Source organism: Somniosus microcephalus, chromosome 14 (genome assembly GCF_052327205.1).
Source record: "Somniosus microcephalus isolate GS21.2 chromosome 14, FLI_Smic_1.0, whole genome shotgun sequence".
NCBI classification, from domain to species: Eukaryota; Metazoa; Chordata; class Chondrichthyes; order Squaliformes; family Somniosidae; genus Somniosus; species Somniosus microcephalus.
In genome coordinates this window covers 386,696-412,477 of record NC_141000.1, presented here as the reverse complement: position 1 = coordinate 412,477, position 25,782 = coordinate 386,696, and the positions used below count along the sequence as shown (strand labels likewise).

The 25,782-nt window shown below is 45.9% G+C and overlaps 1 protein-coding gene across 1 annotated transcript in view; it reads left to right on the top strand.

Moving 5' to 3' along the window:
* The window catches only part of vwa8 (von Willebrand factor A domain containing 8), a 458,807-nt gene that overhangs the window by 143,512 nt on the left and 289,513 nt on the right, over positions 1-25,782 (top strand). Inside the window, exons 11-13 of the mRNA XM_086006090.1 lie at positions 10,612-10,746; positions 10,853-10,930; positions 20,357-20,517. Of these exons, the coding sequence (XP_085862216.1) occupies positions 10,612-10,746; positions 10,853-10,930; positions 20,357-20,517 (374 nt within the window). The remainder of the gene's footprint in view (positions 1-10,611; positions 10,747-10,852; positions 10,931-20,356; positions 20,518-25,782) is intronic.

The following is a 25,782-nucleotide window of genomic DNA, read 5'->3' as shown; positions in this document are numbered from 1 at the left end:
ATGTTAGAACATTGACTCTGGCCCACACTCCCTTTGAGCACAGCTGCCGACAGGGACTGCAGGGAATTTACCCTCATTTGTTGAGCAACATTGAAAGTAATCTTAATTCATTGAAATTTGGTTTGCTGCAAGTAAATAAGGTGGACTTCATTATTTCTGCTAGGTCCAGTAACACAAGCCAGACCCATCATTTACATTGTCTCATCAGTTAACTGCAATTTGAGTTAAAACTTGCTCCATGCTTGGCTAATATTGACAACTGTTTTAGTGACTGAAGTCCGATGAAATAAATCAGTCGCTGAAGGTGGAGTTTAGATTCCTGTGCCAAAACATTTGAATGTACCGAGGAACGACCCTCTGATTTGGATCAGGCACCAGCTGTAAATCAAAAGCAATCTGTTTACCTGCATTGTTTCTTGAACTGTCCTTCTATAATGAAGTAAAAATATTACCTCTGCAAAAACTTCCTGCTTGTACAACTTGACCTTCTGGTAGGTTTTTGTCACACTTGTTGCGTCGACGTTTTCCCATTATAAATTGTCATGTCCACATGTATAATGGGTTTTGCCTATGTAAACTTATCACTCTACACAATCTGACCACCGGGTTCTCGCAAATCGCTCGAAACGTTTTCTGAATTTTTTTAACCGCCATTTTATCATTTTTTCTCGGTAACAGAAATTTCTATTGTCCATAGTAAGAGTTAAGATAAAAAAAATCCAAAAATTTGGTATTTCATAATATGATTAAATATATCCATTGAATTATCTTGTATGTCTTTTTATCATAGAAATCATAGAATAGTTGCAGCACAGAAGGAGGCCATTTGGCCCGTCGAGCCCGTGCCAGTTCTCTGCAAGAGCACTTCAGCTAGTCCCACTCCCCCACCCTTTCCCCGAAGCCCTGCAATTTTTTTCCTTCAGGTACTTATTCAATTCCCTTTTGAAAGCCACAATTGAATCTGTCTCCACCACCCTTTTAGGCAGTGCATTCTAGATCATAACCACTTGCTGCGTAAAAAAGGTTTTTCTTACGTTGCCTTTGGTTCTTCTGCCAATCACCTTAAATCTGTGTCCTCTGGTTCTCGACCCTTCCGCCAATGGGAACAGTTTCTCTCTATCTACTCTGTCTAGACCCCTCATGATTTTGAACACCTCTATCAAATCTCCTTTCAACCTTCTCTGCTCTAAGGAGAACAACCCCAACTTCTCCAGTCTATCCACATAACTGAAGTCCCTCATCCCTGGAACCATTCTCGTAAATATTTTCTGCACCCTTTCTAAGGTCTTCACATCCTTCCTAAAGTGCGGTGCCCAAAATTGGACACAATACTCCAGTTGAGGCTGAACCAGTGTTTTATAAAGGTTCATCATAACTTCCTTGCTTTTGTACTCTATGCCTAGAATCCCGTATGCTTTTTAAGCCACCTTCAATGATTTGTGCACATATATCACCAGGTTTCTCTGTTCCTGCGCCCCCTTTAGAACTGTACCATTTAGTTTATATTACCTCTCCTCGTTCTTCCTACCAAGCTGTGTCACTTTGCACTTTTCTGCGTTAAATTTCATCTGCCACGTGTCTGCCCGTTTCACCAGCCTGCCTATGTCCTCTTGAAGTCTATTGCTATCCTCCTCACTGTTCACTGTACTTCAAGTTCTGTTTCATCTGCAAATTTTGAAAGTGTGCCCTGTACACCCAAGTTCAGGTCATTAATATATATCAAGAAAAGCAGTGGTCCTAGTACCGACCCTGGGGAACACCACTTCTTCCAGTCCGAAAAACAACCATTCACCACTACTATTCATTAAAGTTTTTACCTGAAAGCCTCAGCCTTTTGCAAAAGTCATGGACTCGGACTTAATATTTTTGCCGAGAGCTGCAGTTTATATTATTTATAGTGTTTCAAGTTTTTTTTTGAAACATGATCATGGAATCTGCCTTCACATTTATTAAGTACATTTTTTGTGTTTTTTAACCAATGTCTATTACCCATAGTGCTGTCCCTTTTGAGCTGATTGTTACTGTATAAAGAGAATACTGAATGCCATTACTATACAACATATGGCGCTATAGGGGCTTTTCCATTCACCTGTTCTGGCACACTTCCAAAATATCCCCAGAAGTCCAGCTTTATTCTTGTCCAGAACTTGCAACGTGCCTAAGTTCTCAGGATGCATCAATGCTGCTCATTCAGTTGTACTTATGGAATATTCAAACAGGTTCTGCACAAAGAATTGTTAAACTTATTTAAGGGAAAGCTAGAGGACAAGTTTGAAATTCTTGATTCGGGTGAAATTTATATTGATTTTTTTTGTATGAATGCAAGTGAGAAAATAGGCAAACCACCAGTTCCACACTGTAGATACTGTTTTGTGCTGTATAAACTTTGCAAACTCCAGTAAGCTCAGAGAACAAGCGTCTTTCTTCATTGCAATTAAATTCACTTTTCTAAAAAGGTTTTGAAGCACATTGCCCCTGATTATCTCACCTGATTATTACCTGTGTGATGTTGACAGTTAGATAAATGTGGCCATCTAATTCGTAACAATTGGCAGGGAAAGAGAGGCCTTCATTTAGTTTGATTTTCGAATCAAAAAATAAGTGAGTTGAATTTTGAAAGCGCTAATTACTACTTCTGTGTTGTAATTAGTGATTTCTTACAGCTGAGAGAGATGCACACAGTCAGGCAGATAGACTGACTGCGTGAGAGAGGGACAAATAGCCAACGACGCATGTTTTAACAGAGAGCCCTTAGCATGTCACAAACCACTGCTGCTAGATATGGAATTCCTCCCCTCCCCCAGCCAATGCTGTTCACATGTCCTGCCCCTCCCTCACTGCTGGCAGACACCAGGGTTCCACCAGTAAATCAAACCTAACATTCATCCCCCAATTCTGCCAAACCTCCGCTTCCCCTTCCCCAGTGACACCAGATCAAAGGACTTAACCCGTGTTGTGAAAATCCTGCAGCCCCACTGCAGTGCTGTCAAACACCGGGACCCTCGGCCCACTTCTGTCAAACACCGGGACTCTCGGCCCACTTCTGTCAAACACCGGGACTCTCGGCCCACTTCTGTCAAACACCGGGACTCTCGGCCCACTTCTGTCAAACACCGGGACTCTCGGCCCACTTCTGTCAAACACCGGGACTCTCGGCCCACTTCTGTCAAACACCGGGACTCTCGACCCACTTCTGTCAAACACCGGGACTCTCGGCCCACTTCTGTCAAACACCGGGACTCTCGGCCCACTTCTGTCAAACACCGGGACTCTCGGCCCACTTCTGTCAAACACCGGGACTCTCGGCCCACTTCTGTCAAACACCGGGACTCTCGGCCCACTTCTGTCAAACACCGGGACCCTCGGCCCACTTCTGTCAAACACCGGGACCCTCGGCCCACTTCTGTCAAACACCGGGACTCTCGGCCCACTTCTGTCAAACACCGGGACTCTCGGCCCACTTCTGTCAAACACCGGGACTCTCGGCCCACTTCTGTCAAACACCGGGACTCTCGGCCCACTTCTGTCAAACACCGGGACTCTCGGCCCACTTCTGTCAAACACCGGGACTCTCGGCCCACTTCTGTCAAACACCGGGACTCTCGGCCCACTTCTGTCAAACACCGGGACCCTCGGCCCACTTCTGTCAAACACCGGGACTCTCGGCCCACTTCTGTCAAACACCGGGACTCTCGGCCCACTTCTGTCAAACACCGGGACTCTCGGCCCACTTCTGTCAAACACCGGGACTCTCGGCCCACTTCTGTCAAACACCGGGACTCTCGGCCCACTTCTGTCAAACACCAGGACCATCCCTTAGTGCTACCAAATCGGAGGCCTGTCTCCAAGTGTTGATAAATCCCATTTCCCCCTGCCCAACATGGCTAAATACCAGATATCCACAGTTGGTAAATCGTGCATACCATTTTTCTGTGTATTCTCAGCTTTAAAACAGTGAGCAATAAAAGTTAAATACACAGATAAATAAACACAAAGTTGTGAAATTCAACCCCTAAAGCACCAGTAAAAATCTGAGAATGCTGTTTAATAAAATTGGAATTTGGCTTATTACCTGACTGTAAATCAGTAGCTCAGACATGGTAGAAACAGCCCTTATATTGTTATAAAGCAACAAATTCTCTGGCTCACGGTGAGCAACGCCATGGGAAATCTAGTGTAAAGTCAAAGTATCTATGATTTTAACATGGGTATAGAATAATGCCTACACGTATGGCCCAATTACCCCGGCCCTCGAACCCCACTTGGTCTTGACTTCCTGTATGCAATAGCACAAGAGAGCAACTAGTCTAAGATTAAAATCTCAACCTGTTTTACATATTGAAAATATACTTGTTTAATCATTGGATTATTTATTGCAAAGAAAATATATTTTTGTTACTAGTTTTGGATGGAGTGCTTTACATAGTTGAGTAAGGCAAAAGCATTTTATTTAGACACAGCAACAGGTTAGCAGTCTCAACTCAGCATAAAATGGAGCCAAGCTTAATCAGTTCCAGAGCTCAGACACATAATAGGTTTCATGTACAATAATATTTTCAGCTGGGAGAACCAAGTTACAGGAAACTCTTTTTTATCCGGCACCGACGGGACCGGTGTGGTGCCGGTTGATCAAAAAGTCCGGATTATCGAGAGCTACAGTTTAAAAGGTGTGGTAAACCACTGTTGTTAGTACTGTTGTTCACCACTGTTGTTAGTACTGTTGTTCACTGTTAGTACTGTTGTTCACTCTTGCATATTGTTGTACTTGTCTGTGCATGCCTCAGCTGACTCCGCCCCTGGCTCCACCCTCATGGCTGGGTATAAAGGTCGCTGCTCAGAAGCCTCCGGCCCTTTTGGATACCAGGCAACCACAAGAGGCATGCTCTGTTCTTTGGTAATAAAAGCCTGTCTGTTACTTTCTCAACTTCCAGTCTTTTGTAGCAATTGATAGTGCATCAATTTTATTACCAAAGTTAAATGTTGGCTGCGAATGCTGATCAACCGATGGCGCAAAACGCTGAGCAGCAGGCGCTGCTGCGAGCCCTCAGACCAACATGCCTGGACCTAGACCCCCAAGAAGCGGGTTCGTCGACTAAATTCGCACAATGGCTGCGTTGCTTTGAGGCGTATCTGGAAGCCTCGACCGTGACTCTTGATGAAAATAAACTGAAAATCCTGGCCTCGAAGGTGAGCCACCAAGTCTATACTTTAATCCAAGATGCGACGACCTACACGGCGGCTATCGACCTACTGAAAGGGCAGTATGCACGCCCGGTTAACACGGTCTATGCCAGGCACCTTTTAAGATCTCGCAGACAGCAGCCCGGGGAATCGGTGGAGGCCTTCCTACGGGCACTGCGGGTACTCGGACGCGGCTGCGACTGCAAGGAAGTATCGGCCGCGGCACATGCGGGGGGACTGATACGAGACGCTTTCGTTGTGGGTCTAAGGTCCGACTACTCCCGGCAGAGGCTGCTGGAGAAGGGTGAAATAGACCTGACAAAGGCAGTGTCCCTCGCGCTCTCGCTCGACGCGGCCCACAGAAATATGGACGCTTTCTCCCCTAATCGCCCCGCGCCGTGGACGCCGCAATCTTGGGCCATGGGACCGCCACCTCCGACTGCTGCAGCGATGTCCAAGGCACAAAAATGCTATTTTTGTGGCCAAGCTAAACACCCTAGAGCACGCTGCCCCGCGAAGAATGCTACCTGCTCCGGCTGCGGGAAGAAAGGTCACTACGTTAGCGCCTGCAAAGGGAAGACCGCTAACGCCAGCAGCGCCGCGTGCGAACCGTGGGTGCAGCCATCTTGCCCGCCATCTTGGGCTCCCCCAGCCGCGTGGGGATCGGGACCGTGGGCGCCGCCATTTTGTCCGCCATCTTGGACGCCTCCGACTTCGGTTACGGGGGACCCGGACTCCACCACCGCCTCATCGGACGACCGCATCGACGTGCTTGAACATACGCTGGCTTCCGTGACGCTGGATCAATCTCTCCCGCATCAACTGTCCAGGTCCATGATGGACATTACGGTAAACGGCCGCGCCACTACCTGCCTTTTTGACAGCGGGAGCACGGAGAGTTTTATACACCCCGACACGGTGCGCAGTTACTCTCTCCCGGTCCTGCCGACGCGTCATCGCATCTCTATGGCTTCCAAAGCCCAGTCAGCGGAAGTCGGTGGCTACTGTATGGTGACTCTTTCAGTGCGGGGCACTGAATACAAAAATTTTAAACTTCTGGTCCTGCCCGATCTCTGCGCTGCCGTCCTACTGGGGTTGGATTTTCAGTGCCACCTTAAGAGTGTCACTTTAGCGTACGGTGGACCCCTCCCCCCTCTCACGGTCTGCAGCCAGCAGTTTTTAAATCGCCCGCCGCGCGCCATTTGCAGCCTCTCCACCCTTAAAGTCCCCCCCCCCCCCTCCTTGTTCGCTAACCTCACCCGCGACTGTAAGCCCATCGCTACCAAAAGTAGGCGTTACAGTGCCGGGGATAGGGGTTTCATTAAATCCGAGGTAGCGAGACTCCTGAAGGAAGGGATTATCGAGAGCAGCAATAGCCCATGGCGAGCACAAGTGGTGGTGGTGAAGACTGGCGGAAAACAGCGCCTAGTTATTGACTACAGCCAGACGATCAATCGCTACACCCAGTTGGATGCATACCCACTCCCCTGCATATCTGACATGGTCAATCAGATAGCACAATACCAGGTGTTCTCGACGATTGATCTGAAGTCGGCATACCACCAGCTCCCCATCAGGGCTGAGGACCGCCAGTACACAGCTTTTGAAGCTGACGGTCGGCTCTATCACTTTCTCAGAGTTCCCTTCGGCGTCACCAACGGAGTTTCTGTCTTCCAACGGGAAATGGACTGGATGGTTGACCAGAACGCGCTCCAGGCCACTTTCCCATAGCTAGACAACGTCACCATCTGCGGCCACGACCAGCAGGACCACGACGTTAATCTAGGGAAATTCCTCCGGACGGCCCAGCGGCTGAATCTCACATACAACAAAGACAAATGTATGTTTCGTACTAAGCGCCTTGCTATTCTTGGCTGCGTAGTGGAGAACGGAGTCATCGGCCCAGACCCCGATAGAATGCACCCTCTTATGGAGCTCCCCCTCCCCCACTGCCAGAAAGCACTGAAGAGATGCCTGGGGTTTTTCTCTTACTATGCTCAGTGGGTGCCCAACTATGCGGATAAAGCCCGACCCCTCATCAAGTCCGCCTCCTTCCCCCTGACAGCAGAGGCCTGTGCAGCCTTCACTCTCATAAAAAGCGATATTGCGAAGGCCACAATGCACGCTGTGGATGAGTCCCTCCCTTTTCAAGTGGAGAGCGACGCATCCGACTTTGCCCTAGCTGCAACCCTTAACCAGGCGGGGAGACCCATGGCCTTTTTCTCAAGGACCCTCCAGGGCCCCGAGATTCGACACTCCTCTGTCGAAAAGGAGGCCCAGGCCATTGTGGAAGCCGTGCGACATTGGCGGCATTACCTGGCCGGAAAACGATTTACCCTGCTCACTGACCAGCGTTCAGTAGCTTTTATGTTTCATAATAAGCAGCGGGGCAAAATCAAGAATGACAAGATATTAAGGTGGAGAATCGAACTCTCCACCTACAATTACGATATCTTGTACCGGCCCGGGAAACTCAATGAGCCCCCAGATGCTCTATCACGTAGTACGTGCGCCAACGCGCAGGTTGATAAATTACAGACCCTCCACAATGACCTCTGCCACCCGGGGGTCACCAGGTTCTTCCATTTTATCAAATCCCGTAACCTGCCCTACTCCATCGAGGAGGTCAGGACCATGACCAGGAACTGCCAGATCTGTGCCGAGTGCAAGCCGCATTTTTATAGGCCAGACAGAGCGAGCCTGATCAAAGCCACGCGCCCCTTCGAGCGGCTGAGCATCGATTTTAAAGGGCCCCGCCTTCTCTGACCGCAATGTGTACTTCCTCAATATAATTGATGAGTACTCCCGTTTCCCGTTTGCCATCCCTTGCTCGGACATGACCAGTACCACGGTCATTAAATGTCTGAATGACCTCTTCGCATTGTTCGGTTTCCCTAGCTATATCCATAGCGACAGGGGCTCATCTTTTATGAGCGACGAACTTCGGCAGTACCTGCTCGCGAGAGGCATTGCTACAAGCAGGACCACCAGCTACAACCCCCGGGGTAACGGCCAGGTGGAAAGGGAGAATGCGACAGTCTGGAAGGCAGTCCTTTTAAACTTAAAATCTAAGGGCCTTCCGACCTCCCGCTGGCAGGAGGTCCTCCCTGCGGCGCTCCATTTCATTCGGTCGCTGCTCTGTACACCCACCAATGCCACTCCTCACGAGAGAATGTTCTCCTTCCCCAGGAAGTCCACGTCGGGGATTTCGCTACCAACATGGCTGACTTCTCCAGGACCCGTCCTACTGCGGAAGCACGCGAGGACCCATAAGGCGGACCCCCTGGTCGAGAGGGTGAGCCTCCTCCACGCCAACCCGCAGTATGCTTACGTGGTGTACCCAGACGGGCGGGAGGACACAGTCTCCATTCGAGACCTCGCACCTGCGGGTGCTCCTGAAACACCCTCTTCGCCACCCACCGCTACTCCTGCCTACCCCCAGGACACAGTCCCCGCACGAGACCTCGCACCTTCGGGTGCCTCTGAGAGACCACCATCGCTACCTCCCATTACCCGCGCTCTGACCCCTGTAGACGGCATGCAGCAGCCCCAGGGTCCGCCACCTGCTACACCTCCTCTGAACGAGACACCGGGTTCAACGTTGGATGCTGCACCATCACCGCCGCTGCTGCGACGCTCAGGACGGCTTACAAGGCCTCCTGATAGACTTCAGTACACGAATTTTTAGTGCACTTCACCCCGCCGGACTCAATTCTAAACAAGGGGTGAATGTGGTAAACCACTGTTGTTAGTATTGTTGTTCACCACTGTTGTTAGTACTGTTGTTCACTGTTAGTACTGTTGTTCACTCTTGCATATTGTTGTACTTGTCTGTGCATGCCTCAGCTGACTCCGCCCCTGGCTCCACCCTCATGGCTGGATATAAAGGTGGCTGCTCGGCAGCCCCCGGCCCTTTTGGATACCAGGCAACCACAAGAGGCATGCTCTGTTCTTTGGTAATAAAAGCCTGTCTGTTACTTTCTCAACTTCCAGTCTTTTGTAGCAATTGATAGTGCATCAAAAGGTACGGGAGCTCTCAGAGCAACAAACCCAGGCTTCCCTGTTGCTTAGCAACAGGAGCAGAACAATGGCCACAAGGTCCAAGCGTCTCTGTAGCTTAGCAACAGCTGCAGCCACACCCGATTGCACAGGAACAGATCGAGGAACTCCAGTAATATGAAGTAAAACTTACCTGAACCTACTCCTGCATTTTGCCGGTTAACCGAGATTTCCGATTATTTTCGGTGCCGGTAAATCGAGAGTTTCCTGTAATCCTATATTTGTTATTCACTAGCTTCTTCAGACCAGGCAATGCACACTCCAAGATTGTCTCTTCAAGACATGTGTAACCACCTTACAGCTTGGGCACTTGTTGAGAGGAAAGACACATTTGTGGGTTAGAGAAAGAAAGAGAGAGCATGAAGGTTTCTTCTCCACTTTTGCCTCAGGCTTGAGCAGCCTACAAGGTTGATTTCTTAATCATTGTTCCAGATTTGCAGCTTTAGAACCACCAGAAATGTCTGCATAGTTGTCCAATTGCGAGCTGTAGAAGTTAAGCTTTGTCAACTTTAACAGCTTCATCAGCGTAGAGGAACTAAAAACCAACTTCTGTCCTATGGGAACACATGTTGTGCAACCCCAGCCATTGAGTTTCCCCTTAGTTCCTTGGCATTTTTACCCCAATGACCGGGTGGTATGCAGCTATTCCTAAAGGCTTTGTTTGAAAATGCCGCTTGGCAATTTCAAATTTCCTGGGCCTTTAAATGATGCTGTGGGATGCTTGCTGTTGTGTTTATGGCAGCTTCCTCTCTCTGCTATTTTAGCAGCGGTGTCAATGGGGTAATGGCTCAACTAAAACAACAGCGAGAAGAGTTTCAATTAAACATACAAAGTATTTGTACGGTAGTATCCCATGGTGTAACCTCAGGGCTTTTGTTCCTTAGATAGTTATTTAACATAGCTCTGTGCAACCTTTACAGTTGTATTCTTAAGTTTTTGCAATGACCTAGGTCGGTGCACCGTTTTAAAGCAACGTCCCAGGTAATGATTGTGGGTTGCGAAATCTGCTTGTTGAGTCCTCTTGGCAACTCTTTGGGATCAGATGGAGACCCCTACCCTTTTCTGATTGTAAATCAAAAAGCTAACCGAGTCTGTATTATTTGAATAGCACAGGCATTATATATACATTACAGATAAATGCACCACAGAGCGGCAAGAATGATGTCATAAGGTAATGAAATGATGTGTAAGATCTCGGAAATGTAATATTAAATGGATGCTCTGCCAGATAATGTTAGAAAAAAGGCCCACCTCCAAATTCATTTTCAAGAATAATTTATTTAAAGAGCTGCTTTCAGTTAAAGATTGAAGTAGATGTTTCCATTTTGTTGAAAGTAAAGAGGATCTGTTTTTAATCTGTGAATTTTACAGATTCCGGTTGGAACAAGACCGTTAAAGTTTCACACAGGCTCACCAAATTTCGTGAGAACGCCCAGTCATGACAGGCTTCTGGCAGAGATGATGCAGTCACACATGGTGAAGGATATGTGTCTAATTGGTGGAAAGGTAATATGAACGCAGATTGTGTTATGCATTGCAAAGCTCCCACTGGCACCAATTTTAGTTGTTTTATATGATTCATTTAAAAACATCTATCAATTCTATCATGCAGGGCTGTGGCAAAACTGTGATTGCTGAGGAATTCGCTGACCTTCTGGGTTATAGCATTGAACCCATCACATTATATCAGGTAATCTTTTACGTACGTTAAACTAAATGTTTGTTTTGATAATATTCGGCAACAAAAACAGGAGAGGAAAGAGTAAAAGATAAGGCTTGGTCAAATCAGAATAACAGTAAATTTGAGAGAGGGCATTGGCCAAAATATAAGGAGCATAGAAAGCTTACAATTTAGGCTAAAATAGACAAGGAAGTGGGAGGTAGATGAGAGACTGTTCTAAGTTGTGCAGAGTTAAAACCAGTGGTGTGAAGGTGGGAGGTCCTACACCAGTACAGGAAACTTTGTGCTATCCGGAGGTGAGCTATCCGGCAATCTGGAGCCACCGGCAAAAATCAGCAGCGTTTTTTATTCTTTTTGTTTGTTTTTTTTGCTTTGTTTGAACAGTCAAGCTGTGCAAGGCCTGTAGCTATAGCAACAGCTTCAGCTACAGAGCTTTAGGGCCACACCCGAGTGTTTAGAAGCTGTTGCTAAGCAACAGTGTTTGTTGTCAAATACGGAGATAAGAATCTCCGTATCTCTCAACATTAACTCTGGAGAGTACGGCAGTTTTGAGGCAACGGCAGCAGCTCGGTCCCGTGGGTGCCGGATGGCACAAAGTTTCCTGTACTTTGCAGATCTCAACAAGAGAACCTTGTAATGGCTTCAGATGGCAACACCTGAGATGAAAGCTGTAAGAGATTCACTTAATACAGAAAAACAAAAGACTTGCATTTATATAGCGTCTTTTGCAACCTCCGGATGTTACAAAACGCTTTTACGGCCAATGAAGGACCAATGTAGGAAACACGGCAGCCAATTCGCGCATAGCAAGGTCCCACAAACAGCAATATGATAATGACCAGATCATCTGCTTTAGTGATTAGTTGGTTGAGGGATAAATATTGGCCAAGACACCGGGGATAATACCCCTTTTCTTCAAAATAATGCCATGGGATCTTTTACGTCCACCTGAGGGGCAGACGGGGCCTCACTTTAACGTCTCATCTGAAAGACGGCACCTTCTACAGTGCAGCACTCCCTCAGCACTGCACTGGAGTGCCAGCTTGGATTATGCACTCAAGTCTCAGGAGTGGGGCTTCTGACTCCGAGATGAGATGCTCCCCACTGAGCCATGGCTGACACCTAGGTCACAAAAGTCAGGATTAATGGTAGAAATAGGAAAGAAAAAGTGAATGAAGTAAATGACTTTGTGCTAGAGCTTGGACTGGTACAGCTAATGGAAAGGCAGTTCATAGTTACATGAGCGATTGCAATAAAGGAACATTTATTTCCCAGTATTATGAGTTAAGCAGAGGTAAGAGAAGAGGTGAGCATCCAAAAGGATGCTAATGGGGCTGAGGGCGAGGATGAACATAAAATAGATGGTCCGTCAATTCCTTCAGGTTTTCACTAGGGAAGACTGGAGCAAGATACTCTGCATATTTCGTGATAATCCAAAGTAGGTTTAATGACTTCAATATTAACGTCAGATGGAGGTGATAGACAGGCTAAAAGGGCTCAAAACAAATAAGTTAGGTGTTTGTCCTAAGGCACCCCAAGAGAGAAGGGAGGAGATTTGTGAGGTGGTCAGTGTAAGATGGAGAGCTCCCAACAAATTGAAAACAGGCTATCATGGTACCAACATTCAAAAAAGGTGATAGAACAAACAAATATTGGTGTGGGGTAAAATAATGAAATCGATTGAGTTTTACCTGTATGATAATCTAGTAACTAGCAGCCAGTAGGAATACAGAAGGGAAAACTCCTGCCTAACCAACCTCCTTGACGTTTTGAGTAACTTACATTCCAAGTGTAAGGCCTTGTGCAGTGGTGCACTTACACTCCTAAAAACTATCGAATGAAAGGCTGCTACTTAAACCTTAGGGTGGCGAGGATGCAATGTAAAGCCTGGGAATGGTTAAGAAATGAGCTGAAGGGAAGGAACTGGCGGAATTTTGTTTGCGAAGTGATATCGAGTCGTGGGAAGAGGTATGTAACTAAGCTGTACATTCCAGAAGATCTCTGGTTTGATTACTGAGCTGTGCTGAGTTAGTTGTGGTAACGTTTAAGGCTGCTACAGTTGGCAACAGTGCCCAGGGTTAAGGAAAATCGGGCAGCATTCCCATTTCTGATTGCTATTCGGTCATCCCAGCTGCAAAATGTGTGGACGTTAGGTGAGGATAAGTTCAGGCACAGCTGTGATGCCACCTGTAGTCGAATGACTCAGTGTCTGGGCTCAGATATGAAGAAGGGCCATTTGAATGAGGTACCGATGGGCACTAGCTGTCTATGGAATGTTATTCCAGCAGCCATCAATGCCCTCAGGAGAGGAGATGGGGAGACAGCAAAATATCGGTGAACAAGAAACGAGGAAAGAGTAAATCGGATGGAACTGTCGAGCAATCATGGTTTGAGAAATTGAATCTTTAGCGAAGTTTTCAGTCAACCTTTAAGCCAACAATTCAAGGGTTAATAGTTAACCGAGCCAGACTCATTGTATTTATAGGCTTTAGAATGATATTGCTAATTGTATCTGTGAATAGCTGAAATAATAAGTTTATATTGCTAATTGTATCTGAATAGCTGAAATAATAAGTTTGAAGAAAGAAAGGTGAAAATATCAGGAATTACCATTTGCGATATGAGCGGACGAAGTTTTTACTCACTGCTATTGGTCGATTATTTAAGATTGGGCTAACGGCTGAGGTAAAGTGGCAAACAGTGAATGCTACAGCTCGTTAAAGCTTTGTCCACTGTCGGCAGCAGCAATTCCTGGGCTTTGATGTTTGAATCATTAAAGGGAAGAGCATCTGAAAAATTACATTTTGCTCGGAATAAGGAGTGGCAATTTTTTTTAAATCCTGTTTCGCAAAATTAATAAGTTGAAGAGCTATTTAATGTTGATAAGTTTCAATAGAAGGTTCATGAAGAAAGAAATCGGTTAATAACCCAAATGAACAGAAGCCAAAGGAAAGATCTTTTCAACATGGTGGCAGAAAATGAAGGAATTTCAATAATTCTGTTAAGTTGTGTTGTTTTCAGACTTCTGTTTTTCGACCCGTCTAAAGAGGAAATCAGTGAGACATGGTGACATCAGACTGATTTCTGGTCTGGGATGTTGGTGCTGAATTCATTTTGAAGTTGCTATATCATAAAACCCACCATTGTTTCTATATTTGCACTGAAGGTTGTTTGTTTCCTTGGCAACAATCTCGAATGCCATTTTTTTGTAATTTGTGTTGTCATGCTGAGTAACATACTTAAGGCCACTGTAGGATTGGGAATATCATTAGCTTGATGCTGAAATTTAGTTAAATGAGCTTAAATGTGCATTTGTTCATAATGTAGAAGTCACATATATTGTATCAGTTCAGGATGATCATTTTGTTGCACTTAAATCCTGAAGCTGTGGAGGAAAAATGTGTCTTTATGTTTTTTGAGTTCCTGTTTCCTTGCGGCTTGCTCACGTAATATTGACCATAAACACAAGCAAAACAGTATTTCTCAACTTTTTACAACTAATTCTACCAAAACAATTCTTGATCTCTTGTACCTCTGTGACTAAAGATACAGTCCCCACCACTTTAAAAAGTCCATGTTTAAAACGGGCCGGCGCTTATATCAGCTGAAAAGAGAAAACCATTATCCATTTGCATTAACATCAATTTCAAAGTTGCCGGTTATAACGTCTGAAGTGCTCCGTATATTTCAGTCAGAAATAGCTGTACTAGAGAGATCCTCCATTGATATTATTGCCAAGAATAAGGATGATCTCCCAGAGCTACCAAATAGAATTTATAAACAGAAGTAACTCTGCAAACCAAACTCGGATTGAAAGAAACAATACCCACTGCATATACACAGTGAATGGCAAACCCTTCGGACTCCCTAATCATTTCCACGTCCGTCAGAAATTAAATACACAGTACTGTTACCTGCTTATCTATCAGCTTCCTTTATGTTTGTTAAACGGTGCACTGAAATTGTGCAACACATTGAACTAGCACCCCTGACTGGTAGTTTAATTTTATATAGTGCTTAGCTAGTGCTGAGCAGCCATCCTCATTTGCAGAGACTCCTGGAAATGCAGCCTGGTACTCTATACATCCCGGGCATGTGGGTGACTCTGAATGCCCCGAGCGATGGACAGTAAATAGTGTCTTGTCAGTGTTGCTCACATCCCAAGAACAAATATAAAATAAATCTTGTGTTTTCCTTTCATGAGTCACAAATACTGGGAGCATTCCATACTTCATTTATGGTGTGGAGATGCCGGTGTTGGACTGGGGTGGACAAATGTAAGAAGTCACACAACACCAGGTTATAGTCCAACAGTTTTATTTGAAATCACAAGCTTTCGGAGCGCTGCTCCTTCGTCAGGTGAAGTGGAGAGATGCATAAAGACACAGCTTATACAGTCAGAGAATAATGCCAGATGATTACAGGTAATCTTTCTAACTGCCCTTTATCACACCTCGGCAGAGAGATAATCACAGCAATCAAAGGTGTGAATGGTGTCCAAACAGGCCAGTCAGGAAAACATTACATCAAAGAACAATGAGGTGGGGTCACAAGGGATCAAATGTTGCAGATGCTGGGGTCTGTATGAAAAACAAAAAATAGACAAAAAAACATTTTTTTTGCTGGAAATCACAGCAGGTCCGGCCGCATCTGTGTAGAGAGAACAAGCCAACGACGACTCGAGTCTGGCTGACCCTACGTCAGGTGGGGTTACATGTAGCGTGACATGAACCCAAGATCCCGGTTGTCTACCTCATACGTTGCAGGAAAGGATGCCCCGGAGCATGGTACATCGGCGAGACCATGCAGACACTGCGACAACGGATGAACAGACACCGCGCAACAATCGCCAGGCAGGAGTGTTCCCTCCCAGTCGGGGAACACTTTAGCAGTCAAGGACATTCAGCCTCCGATCTTCGGGTAAGCATTCTCCAAGGCGGCCTTCGAGACACACGACAACGCAAAATCGTAGAGCAGAAACTGATAGCCAAGTTCCGCACTCATGAGGACGGCCTCAACCGGGATCTTGGGTTCATGTCACGCTACATGTAACCCCACCTGACGTAGGGTCATCCAGACTCGAGTTGTCGTTGGCTTGTTCTCTCTACACAGATGCGGCCGGACTTGCTGTGATTTCCAGCAAAAAAAATGTTTTTTTGTCTGTTTTTTGTTTTTCATACAGACCCCAGCATCTGCAACATTTGATCCCTTGTGACCCCACCTCATTGTTCTTTGATGTAATGTTTTCCCGACTGACCTGTTTGGACACCATTCACACCTTTGATTGCTGTGATTATCTCTCTGCCGAGGTGTGATAAAGGGCAGTTAGAAAGATTACCTGTAATCATCTGACATTATTCTCTGACTATATAAGCTGTGTCTTTATGCATCTCTCCACTTCACCTGACAAAGGAGCAGCGCTCCGAAAGCTTGTGATTTCAAATAAAACTGTTGGACTATAACCTGGTGTTGTGTGACTTCTTACATACTTCATTTATACAGTGAGCACCACTGACAAATCTGCAAAAGGTTAGGTGAAAAACTTTTATTCGTCCACTCTTGGCAGGATTGAGCAAAATGAATGCAGTACAATAGGATGCAAAGAAGTGAGCTGTGCTAGTAGCTTTAGATCTGTATACACATTACCACAGAAGTCTTAATGGTTTGCCAGTTATTTGAGTCCTCTGCACCTTGTTACTTGGTGGTCACCGTTGACTGGTAACTAATCTACATAAACCATCTACCGAACTCTGCTGAGAAAGTGAAACACGAGATAAACCAATCATCAAACTTGCCGGCTCTGCCTGGGGAGCACGCACCTCTACTTTATGTTCATCTGCTCTTGCATTCTGCTGTTCAGTTGCGGAATATTACACTCCCATTTTGGGCTTTCTCACTGCACAATAAGTGAGCGGATGCATTATTTCATTCATGGGTACCTATCAAAGCTTTTTCTTCAGCCCATCTGCGGCAGCCTGGAGGGACCAAAGTTAATTCTGTTGGTCTGAAAGTTAATAGTTGAACTGACTGCTTTGCTCCGATACTTCCCTGTGTTATTTATTTAGCATATGCAGTCTCTGCATATGATTCCAGCCATCTAAGAGCATTGTCATCACCAGCATGCAATGTGCTTAGGCCACCAGCTAGTTCAGTTAGTGGGAAAGATTCAGCAAGGTGGGACATGGTTTATATTTGATCACAAGGACATGTGTTGTTGTCATGAAGGCCCCACAGGTGAACATTTGAGCTACACTGTCCTTGTCCAGTTCGAGCGGTTGAGAAGTGCCTGAGTATGACGTGGCCAGCTGAATCCCAGGTCTGGAGGGTTGGAGACGATATGGTGATTTATAAGAGCATCTGATGCCCACTCTTCACACCAGCGAGCTAGTAAGGAAAGTCAAAGTAATCTGGAAAGGTTGACCAGATTGAATGTCTTGAGCAGAATCGTGCTGTTGATGGATAGACCAAATCAGAGTGAATTGGCAATATGATTATGTCACCAAGTCTGTTCACCAATTGTGCTCCTGGACCTGGACGACAAAGCTGAGCAGCTATGATGCAGAGTATGGGTAACCATGGGAGGGGAGTAGACCGCAGTGTGCCCGACACAAAGTGCATAGTGGCATGATGTGGAGCATCCACTCACTTGTTGTGCAGTGAGAATACCCAAAACGGGAGTGTAATATTCCGCAATTGAACAGCAGAATGCAAGAGCAGATGAGCATAAAGTAGAGGCGTGTGCTCCCCAGGCAGAGCCGGCAAGTTTGACGATTGGTTTATCTCGTGTTTCACTTTCTCAGCAGAGTTCGGTAAATGGTTTATGTAGATTAATTACCAGTCATGGGTGACCACCAAGTAGCAAGGTATGCATCATATTCAGGAAGCTGACCATTTAGGATCATAATGACTTCACAAGAGGCACTAACATTGTGCAAGTGAAAGATGCAGGACATAATCTTTCTGGTACTTGGTTGAAGACCCCATTTCAGGCAATACTCCACCATAAGGTTCATGTCATTGAGGGAGTGTTGCACTGTTGGAGGTGCCGTCTTGCAGATGAGACGTTAAACCGCGGCCCCATCTGCACTCCCAGGTGGATGTAAACGATCCCATGGCACTATTAAGATGATGATCTGGAGAGTTCTTCCCGGTGTCCTGGCCAATATTTATCTTTCAACCAACATCGCTGAAACAGATTATCTGATCATTATCACTTTGCTGTTTGTGGGAGCTTGCTGAGGGCAAATTGGCTGCCGCATTTCCTACATTACAACAGTGACTGCACTTCAAAAGTACTTCATTGGCTGTAAAGCACTTTGGGACGTCCTGAAGTTGTGAAAGGCGCTATATAAATGCAAGTTCGTTCTTTTTCTTTTTATTAATGATTGTGGTTTCCAGGGTAGAAAAGTCACTAGCTTGAGCAGCAAAGGCACTGTCATCACCAGAGATGAATTTCCACAATCTGGTTGCAGGCAGGTCGTTTATGTACACATTAAAAAGGAGTGCTGGAACTGACCCCTGAGGGGGAGAGTCTTTGCCACGAGGCAGGCAGATACTGATTTGGGGATAACTCTGCAAGCTTCCTCTTTGGGAGATTCACTGCAATTCCATACATTTTCGAAGAAGGAGGAGGAGAATTATGAAGATACGCAGGAAGATAGAATGATAGGAACTGGCTCGAAGATCAGGAAATTTTGCATTGTACCCTTTAGCACAATGCACAGGAAACTTTGTGCTATCCGGCACCGACGGGACCGAGCTGTTGCCGTTCCCTCAAAACTGCCGGACACTCCAGCGTTAATGTTGAAACATACGGAGATTTTCAGCTCCGTGTGAATCAACAAACCCTGTTGCTTAGCAGCAGCCTCTGAACAGTCGGCTAGCGTCTCTAGCTGAAGCTATTGCTTAGCTACAGACCTTGCAGAGCTTGACTGTTGAGAGAAAAAAGCAACGAAAGGTTTTTTTTCTTAATGAAACGGCTCCTGATTTTTGCCGGTGGCTCGAGCTTGCCGGACATTTAGCCTCCGGATAACACAAAGTTTCCTGTACCGTTTTACTACGTTAAAGACACTATATAAATGCAAGTTGTTGTGGGGTTTGAATGAATGTATAAAATACACCCACGTTCCACAGTTGGTCCCCAGCAGCAGATTCTGCAATTATCCAGGTTGTGCCCAATGTGGGAAGCTCAGTATTCGGGTTTCAATCCTGGGCTGTCCTTGAATAGGATGAATATTTACAAGTGCCGAATATGTGCATAAAGAGACATCCAAGCCGTCTGGCTTATCATCCAGCACATTGGGCGAGCTTAGTTTATCTGAGGGCTACACAGTTGTGGGGACTGTCGGTTGCCCTGAAAGGATGCTCGCAGTGCTTTTGATTTTATGTTCACCAAAGAGAGTTCAGGAGATCAAGGCAGTTATTTGTGTTGTGTGGCAAGAAGACCCGAGGCAGCTCAGTGACTCAGCAGCAGATAGCAGTGGCCAGCCGATTGTATTCTTCACTGCTACCATCTGGAAGATAGGAATCCCTTGGTTTCCATCAAAGTGTCTGGTAAAGCAAATGTTATTGCTGTTTATATTTCACTAATGTTAATAAACATTGTTTGCATAACTCTCTTATTGGAAGCGTCTCAGCTAGGACCTCCTTCCTCCTAAATTGGTATCACTTAGCATGGTCCGTACGGTGTTTGAAAATTGCCAGAATGAGCAAGATAGATGGACTACCTTGTGGGATTTTCTTCATTCTTCAAATAATAGGCATCCTTCCCATGGTACAACCCCTCCCAACCATTCCCTCAAACCCTGTCATCTTTGATTTGTTTTGGACTGGGATTTTTGGGTAAAGTCGGTTGAGATTAAATAAACATACTTTTGTACAGGTCCTGGGGACTTCTACAAGGTGGGTGTCAGAGGTCACGTGTGCCGCTGCCAACCAGGATGTCACATTATAAATTTTTGAAGGGATGCTTAGCATTTGGGTTCTCTAGTTGAGCTTGGCCAAGTTCCTATAGTGTGTGATGGATGCCAGTTATTCAAGAATGAAGAAGATCTGCCTCGGTAATCTATTTGAGAATTGTCCAAGCCTTTGCCCTCATGATTCACATAGGTGTGTACCATGGTGTCTTGGGAACCCATTGGAATTTTAATCTATGTGCTCATTAGCTTGCATATATCACACGTTACTAATACTATTAGATCTTGGTGTTCTGATTTAGGATTTATCCACAATGAGGTAACAGCGCTAAAATCTGCGCAAAATTCAAACCGAACAAACCAGCAATAAGAAATATCAGTGCATGTATGATTGCGCAGCCTGAGGTTTGAGGCCAGATTGCCAGGGCTCGAGGCCACAGTGTGGATCACGGTGGTCCGTCTAACCAAACCCGAATTGACCAACAGCAGTGTGACACTGATTTTTCTCGTTGTGTAATAGGACATGACTGCCAGAGATTTGCTTCAGCAGAGGTACACTCTTCCTAATGGTGACACTGCTTGGCGACCTACACCTCTCATCACTGCTGCCTTAGAAGGAAAACTAGTTATCCTTGATGGCATTCATCGCGTCAACCCTGGAACACTGGCAATTCTGCAGAGGTAAACCCGCTAAATAAGTGTTGATTTTTCTCTTTGTACACAATTTGAAATTGAATAATTACTTTCACTCACTGGGGGCAACAATTCTTGAAATTGTTAAATCCCAGGCTGGTTCAAGAAAGTAATCCATGTTCTTTCTCTGGGAGCACCCATTTTATGTTTTTTGGTTTTAATGTGTTATTAAATTGGAATGTGCAGTACAGAAGGAGGTACATTTAGCCCATCATGCCTGTGCCAGTGCTAGCTCTTCCAATGGACCTAGCCATTCTAATCCCATCCCCCTGGTCTTAAATATTTATGAAGCGCTTCATATTAGTATTGTTCATAAGTCATGTTTTTTGAATCTTAGGAGAAAGATCTGATTTTCCCAAACACATTACATAGAATTACATCAAATTTTACAGCACAGAAACAGGCCATTTGGCTCAGCAGGTCTATGTTCGTGTTTCTGCTCCACATGAGCCTCCTCCCACCATACTTCATCTCACCCTAACAACATATCACATGTTTTGTCAGATAATCAGCATAAACAGCATCTACATCCCCATAGTCAATGTGAACGATGTTGCAGATTTTAACAAGAAACTTTATGCCACAGTACCATTAAAAATGACAATGTACTGTTGTAGTTAAGTATTCACTAACCCAACATCATGGCATCTGTAAACAGAGAAGATGTTTTGGGGGTAGATCCATCAACAAAGATAGGCAGTTTAGTCTCAGCGACCTTGGTAGGATTCCTCTCCACTGCATTCAACAGTGTTTCAGGGAGTGACTGAGCAGTGTATCGGGGAGTGAGATTCTGAGCAGTGGTTTCAGGGATTGAGATTCTGAGCCGTGTATTGAAGTGAGATTCTGGGCAGTGTGTCGAAGTGAGATTCTGGGCAGTGTGTCGGAGTGAGATTCTGGGCAGTGTGTCGGAGTGAGATTCTGGGCAGTGTGTGGAAGTGAGATTCTGGGCAGTGTGTCGGAGTGAGATTCTGGGCAGTGTGTCGGAGTGAGATTCTGGGCAGTGTGTCGGAGTGAGATTCTGGGCAGTGTGTCGGAGTGAGATTCTGGGCAGTGTGTCGGAGTGAGATTCTGGGCAGTGTGTCGGAGTGAGATTCTGGGCAGGGTGTGGAAGTGAGATTCTGGGCAGTGTGTGGAAGTGAGATTCTGGGCAGTGTGTCGGAATGAGATTCTGGGCAGTGTGGAAGTGAGATTCTGGGCAGTGTGTGGAAGTGAGATTCTGGGCAGTGTGTGGAAGTGAGATTCTGGGCAGTGTGTGGAAGTGAGATTCTGGGCAGTGTGTCGGAGTGAGATTCTGGGCAGTGTGTCGGAGTGAGATTCTGGGCAGTGTGTCGGAGTGAGATTCTGGGCAGTGTGTCGGAGTGAGATTCTGGGCAGTGTGTCGGAGTGAGATTCTGAACAGTATTTCTGGGGTGGCAGCAGCTGTTCAGCCTGTTATTTGGCTGTTTCGGCTGGTACCTGCTGCTTCGCAGTACTGTTACTGATTCCCCATTAAATAACTCATTACTCATTCACGTGTTAACACTGGAGTCACTGAGTTATCATCAGGATTTTTTCATTTGTGAGTTCTTGCAGATTAACAGGTTTAACTGAGGTGATTGCCTATCAGCAATGAAGAGCAGCCACTGGAGTGAAGACTAGAATTGAAGTGCATGATTACCACAAGTAATCCCAAGAACACAGGAAAGAAACCGATTTTGATTGTTATAAACTGGTGGTCACTACAGACATGATGTTTGAAGCATCATGTGGAGAAGGTGTAGAAAAGATTTCTAAGGATGATATCAGAACTGTGAGATTAAAATTATCAGGAAAGACTGAGCAGGCTGGGGCTCCTTTCTCTAGAAAAGAGAAGGGTGAGCGGTGACCTGATAGAGGCCTTTAAAATTAGGAAGGGGTTTGACGAGGTAGACGTAGAGAAGATGTTTCCACTTATGGGGAATCCAAAACTAGGGGCCATAAATATATGGCCATGTACAGCGGTTGGTGCTGTTCCCTGCATTTCTCTTGTAATTGACGAGCAGTGAAGATCATTTCCATTGTGCCCCTTCGTGGGCAGAATCTGCATTGCGACTCTGGGAGGAGCTCTTCGGCCACTGAGAGAAGGCGATTGAGGAGGATTCTTGCGATGACTTTCCCTGTGGCAGACAGCAGGGAAACGCCTCTGTAATTACCGCAATCAGACTTGTCACCTTTCTTGAAGATGGTCACAATTACGGCATCTCTGAGATCCCCTGGCATGCTCTGGAGTGCGTCGGCAGGAATTCCAGCGGCAGCAGCGGGGCTATAAAAGGCTCCAGAGACCCAGGTAGGCCTCAGTGCGTCGGCGGGAAACTCAGCGGCAGCAGCGGGGCTATAAAAGGCTCCAGAGACCCAGGTAGGCCTCAGTGCGTCGGCGGGAATTTCAGTGGCAGCAGCGGGGCTATAAAAGGCTCCAGAGACCCAGGTAGGCCTCAGTGCGTCGGCGGGAATTTCAGCGGCAGCAGCGGGGCTATAAAAGGCTCCAGAGACCCAGGTAGGCCTCAGTGCGTCGGCAGGAATTTCAGCGGCAGCAGCGGGGCTATAAAAGGCTCCAGAGACCCAGGTAGGCCTCAGTGCGTCGGCGGGAAACTCGGCGGCAGCAGCGGGGCTATAAAAGGCTCCAGAGACCCAGGTAGGCTTACTAATCTCCGAACTCGGAACTCAGAGGGAAGGAGAGAAGTAAAAAGTAATCGAAGTGTGACGTCACCAGAAAGCAGGAAAGTGATTGGTTGGTGAGTATTTCTCTCTTTTTAAACTTTAACTCTGTGGTTTATAGTTTCTAAAGTCTCTGTAGTGTAGCGGGGACTGTTTATAAACCAGGGCCCTTAAATATACTATTTAACTGTAGTGTAATTGATGGGATTGATTTGATTTAATTTAATTGCAATTAATTAAAGGGTAAGTCATGGCAGGACAGCCCGGTGCTGTGGTATGCTCCTCCTGCGCTATGTGGGAACTCAGGGACACTTCCTGTGTCCTGACAACTATGTGTGCAGGAAGTGTGTCCAGCTGCAGCTACTGGCAGACTGCATTGCGGCGCTTGAGCTGCGATTGGATTCATACTGGACCATTTGCGAGGCTGAGGACGTCGTGAATAGCACATTTCATCAGTTGGTCACACCGCAGGCAAAGGTTGGACAGGCAGAAAGGGAATGGGTGACCAACAGACAGAGTACTAGGCACAGGCAGGTAGTGCAGGGGTCCGCTGTGGACATCCCCCTCTCAAACAGATACACCACTTTGAGTACTGTTGGGGGGGATGGCTTACCAGAGGAAGGTAGCAGCAGCCAACTTCCTGGCACCAGGGGTGGCTCTGCTGCACAGGACGGGAGGAAAAAGAGGGGTAGAGCTATATTAATAGGGGATTCTATTGTAAGGGGAATAGATAGGCGTTTCTGCGGCCGCAAACGAGACTCCAGGATGGTGTGTTGCCTCTTTGGTGCAAGGGTCAAGGATGTCTCAGAGCGGCTGCAGAACATCTTGGAAAGGGAGGGTGAACAGCCAGTTGTCGTGGTGCATATAGGTACCAATGATATAGGTAAAAAGCGAGATGAGGTCCTAAAAGCGGAATATAGGGAGTTAGGAGGTAAATTAAAAAATAGGACCTCAAAGGTAGTAATCTCAGGATTGCTACCAGTGCCACGTGCTAGTCAGAGTAGAAATAGAAGGATATTTCAAATGAATACGTGGCTAGAGGAATGGTGCAAGGGGGAGGGATTCAAATTCCTGGGACATTGGAACCGGATCTGGGGGAGGTGGGACCAGTTCAAACCGGACGGTTTGCACCTGGGCAGGGCCGGGACCGATGTCCTAGGGGTAGTGCTTGCTAGTGCTCTGGGGGAGGGTTTAAACTAAGATGGCAGGGGGTTGGGAACCTGAGCAAGGGGACAGAGGAAAGGGAAACGAGGATAAAAGCAAAAGATAGGAAGGAGAAAAACAAAAGTGGCAGTCAGAGAAATCAACGGTTTAAATCAAACATGGCCACAGTAAATAATAATTCTAATAGGAGTAAGAGCGTTAAAAAAACAAGCCTGAAGGCTTTGTGTCTTAATGCGAGGAGCATTCGTAATAAGGTGGATGAATTAGCTGCGCAAATAGAGGTAAACGAATATGATTTGATTGGGATTACGGAAACATGGCTCCAGGGTGGCCAAGGCTGGGAACTCAACATTCAGTGGTATTCAATATTCAGGAAAGATAGGCAAAAAGGAAAGGGAGGTGGGGTAGCATTGCTGGTTAAAGAAGGGATTAACACAATTGTAAGGAAGGATATTAGCTCTGATGATGTGGAATCTGTATGGGTAGAACTGAGAAATACCAAGGGGCAGAAAACGTTAGTGGGAGTGGTATATAGACCTCCAAACAGTAATGCAGAGGTTGGGGATGGCATTAAAAGGGAAATTAGAGAAGCGTGCAATAAGGGCACAGCAGTCATCATGGGTGACTTTAATCTACATATAGATTGGGCTAACCAAATTAGTAACAATACTGTGGAGGAGGAATTCCTGGAGTGTTTAAGGGATGGTTTCCTGGACCAATATGTCGAGGAACCAACCAGAGATCAGGCCATCTTAGACTGGGTATTATGTAACAAGAAAGGATTAATTAGCAGTCTTGTTGTACGAGGCCCCTTGGGTCGGAGCGATCATAATATGATCGAATTCTTCATTAAGATGGAGAATGAAATAGTCGACTCAGAGACTAGGGTCCTAAATTTAAATAAAGGAAACTACGATGGTCTGAGGCGTGAGTTGGGTAGGATTGATTGGGGAATGTCACTCAAAGGGTTGACGGTGGATAGGCAATGGCAAACATTCAAAGACCGCATGGATGAACTACAGAATTTGTTCATCCCATTTTGGCATAAAAATAAAACAAAAAAGGTGACTCAACCGTGGCTAACAAGGGAAATTAGGGATAGCATAAGATCCAAGGAGAGGACATATAAATTGGCCAGAAAAAGCAGTAAACCTGAGGATTGGGATTCATTAAGAAAGGGAAAATAGAATATGAGAGTAAGCTTTCAGGGAACATAAAAACTGACTGTAAAAGCTTTTATAGATATGTGAAGAGAAAAAGATTGGTGAAGTCAAGCGTAGGTCCCTTGCAGTCAGAATCGGGGGAATTTATAATGGGGAACAAAGAAATGGCAGACCAATTAAATACATATTTTGGTTCTGTCTTCACAAAGGAGGACACAAATAACCTCCCGGAGATGTCGGGGAACATAGGGTC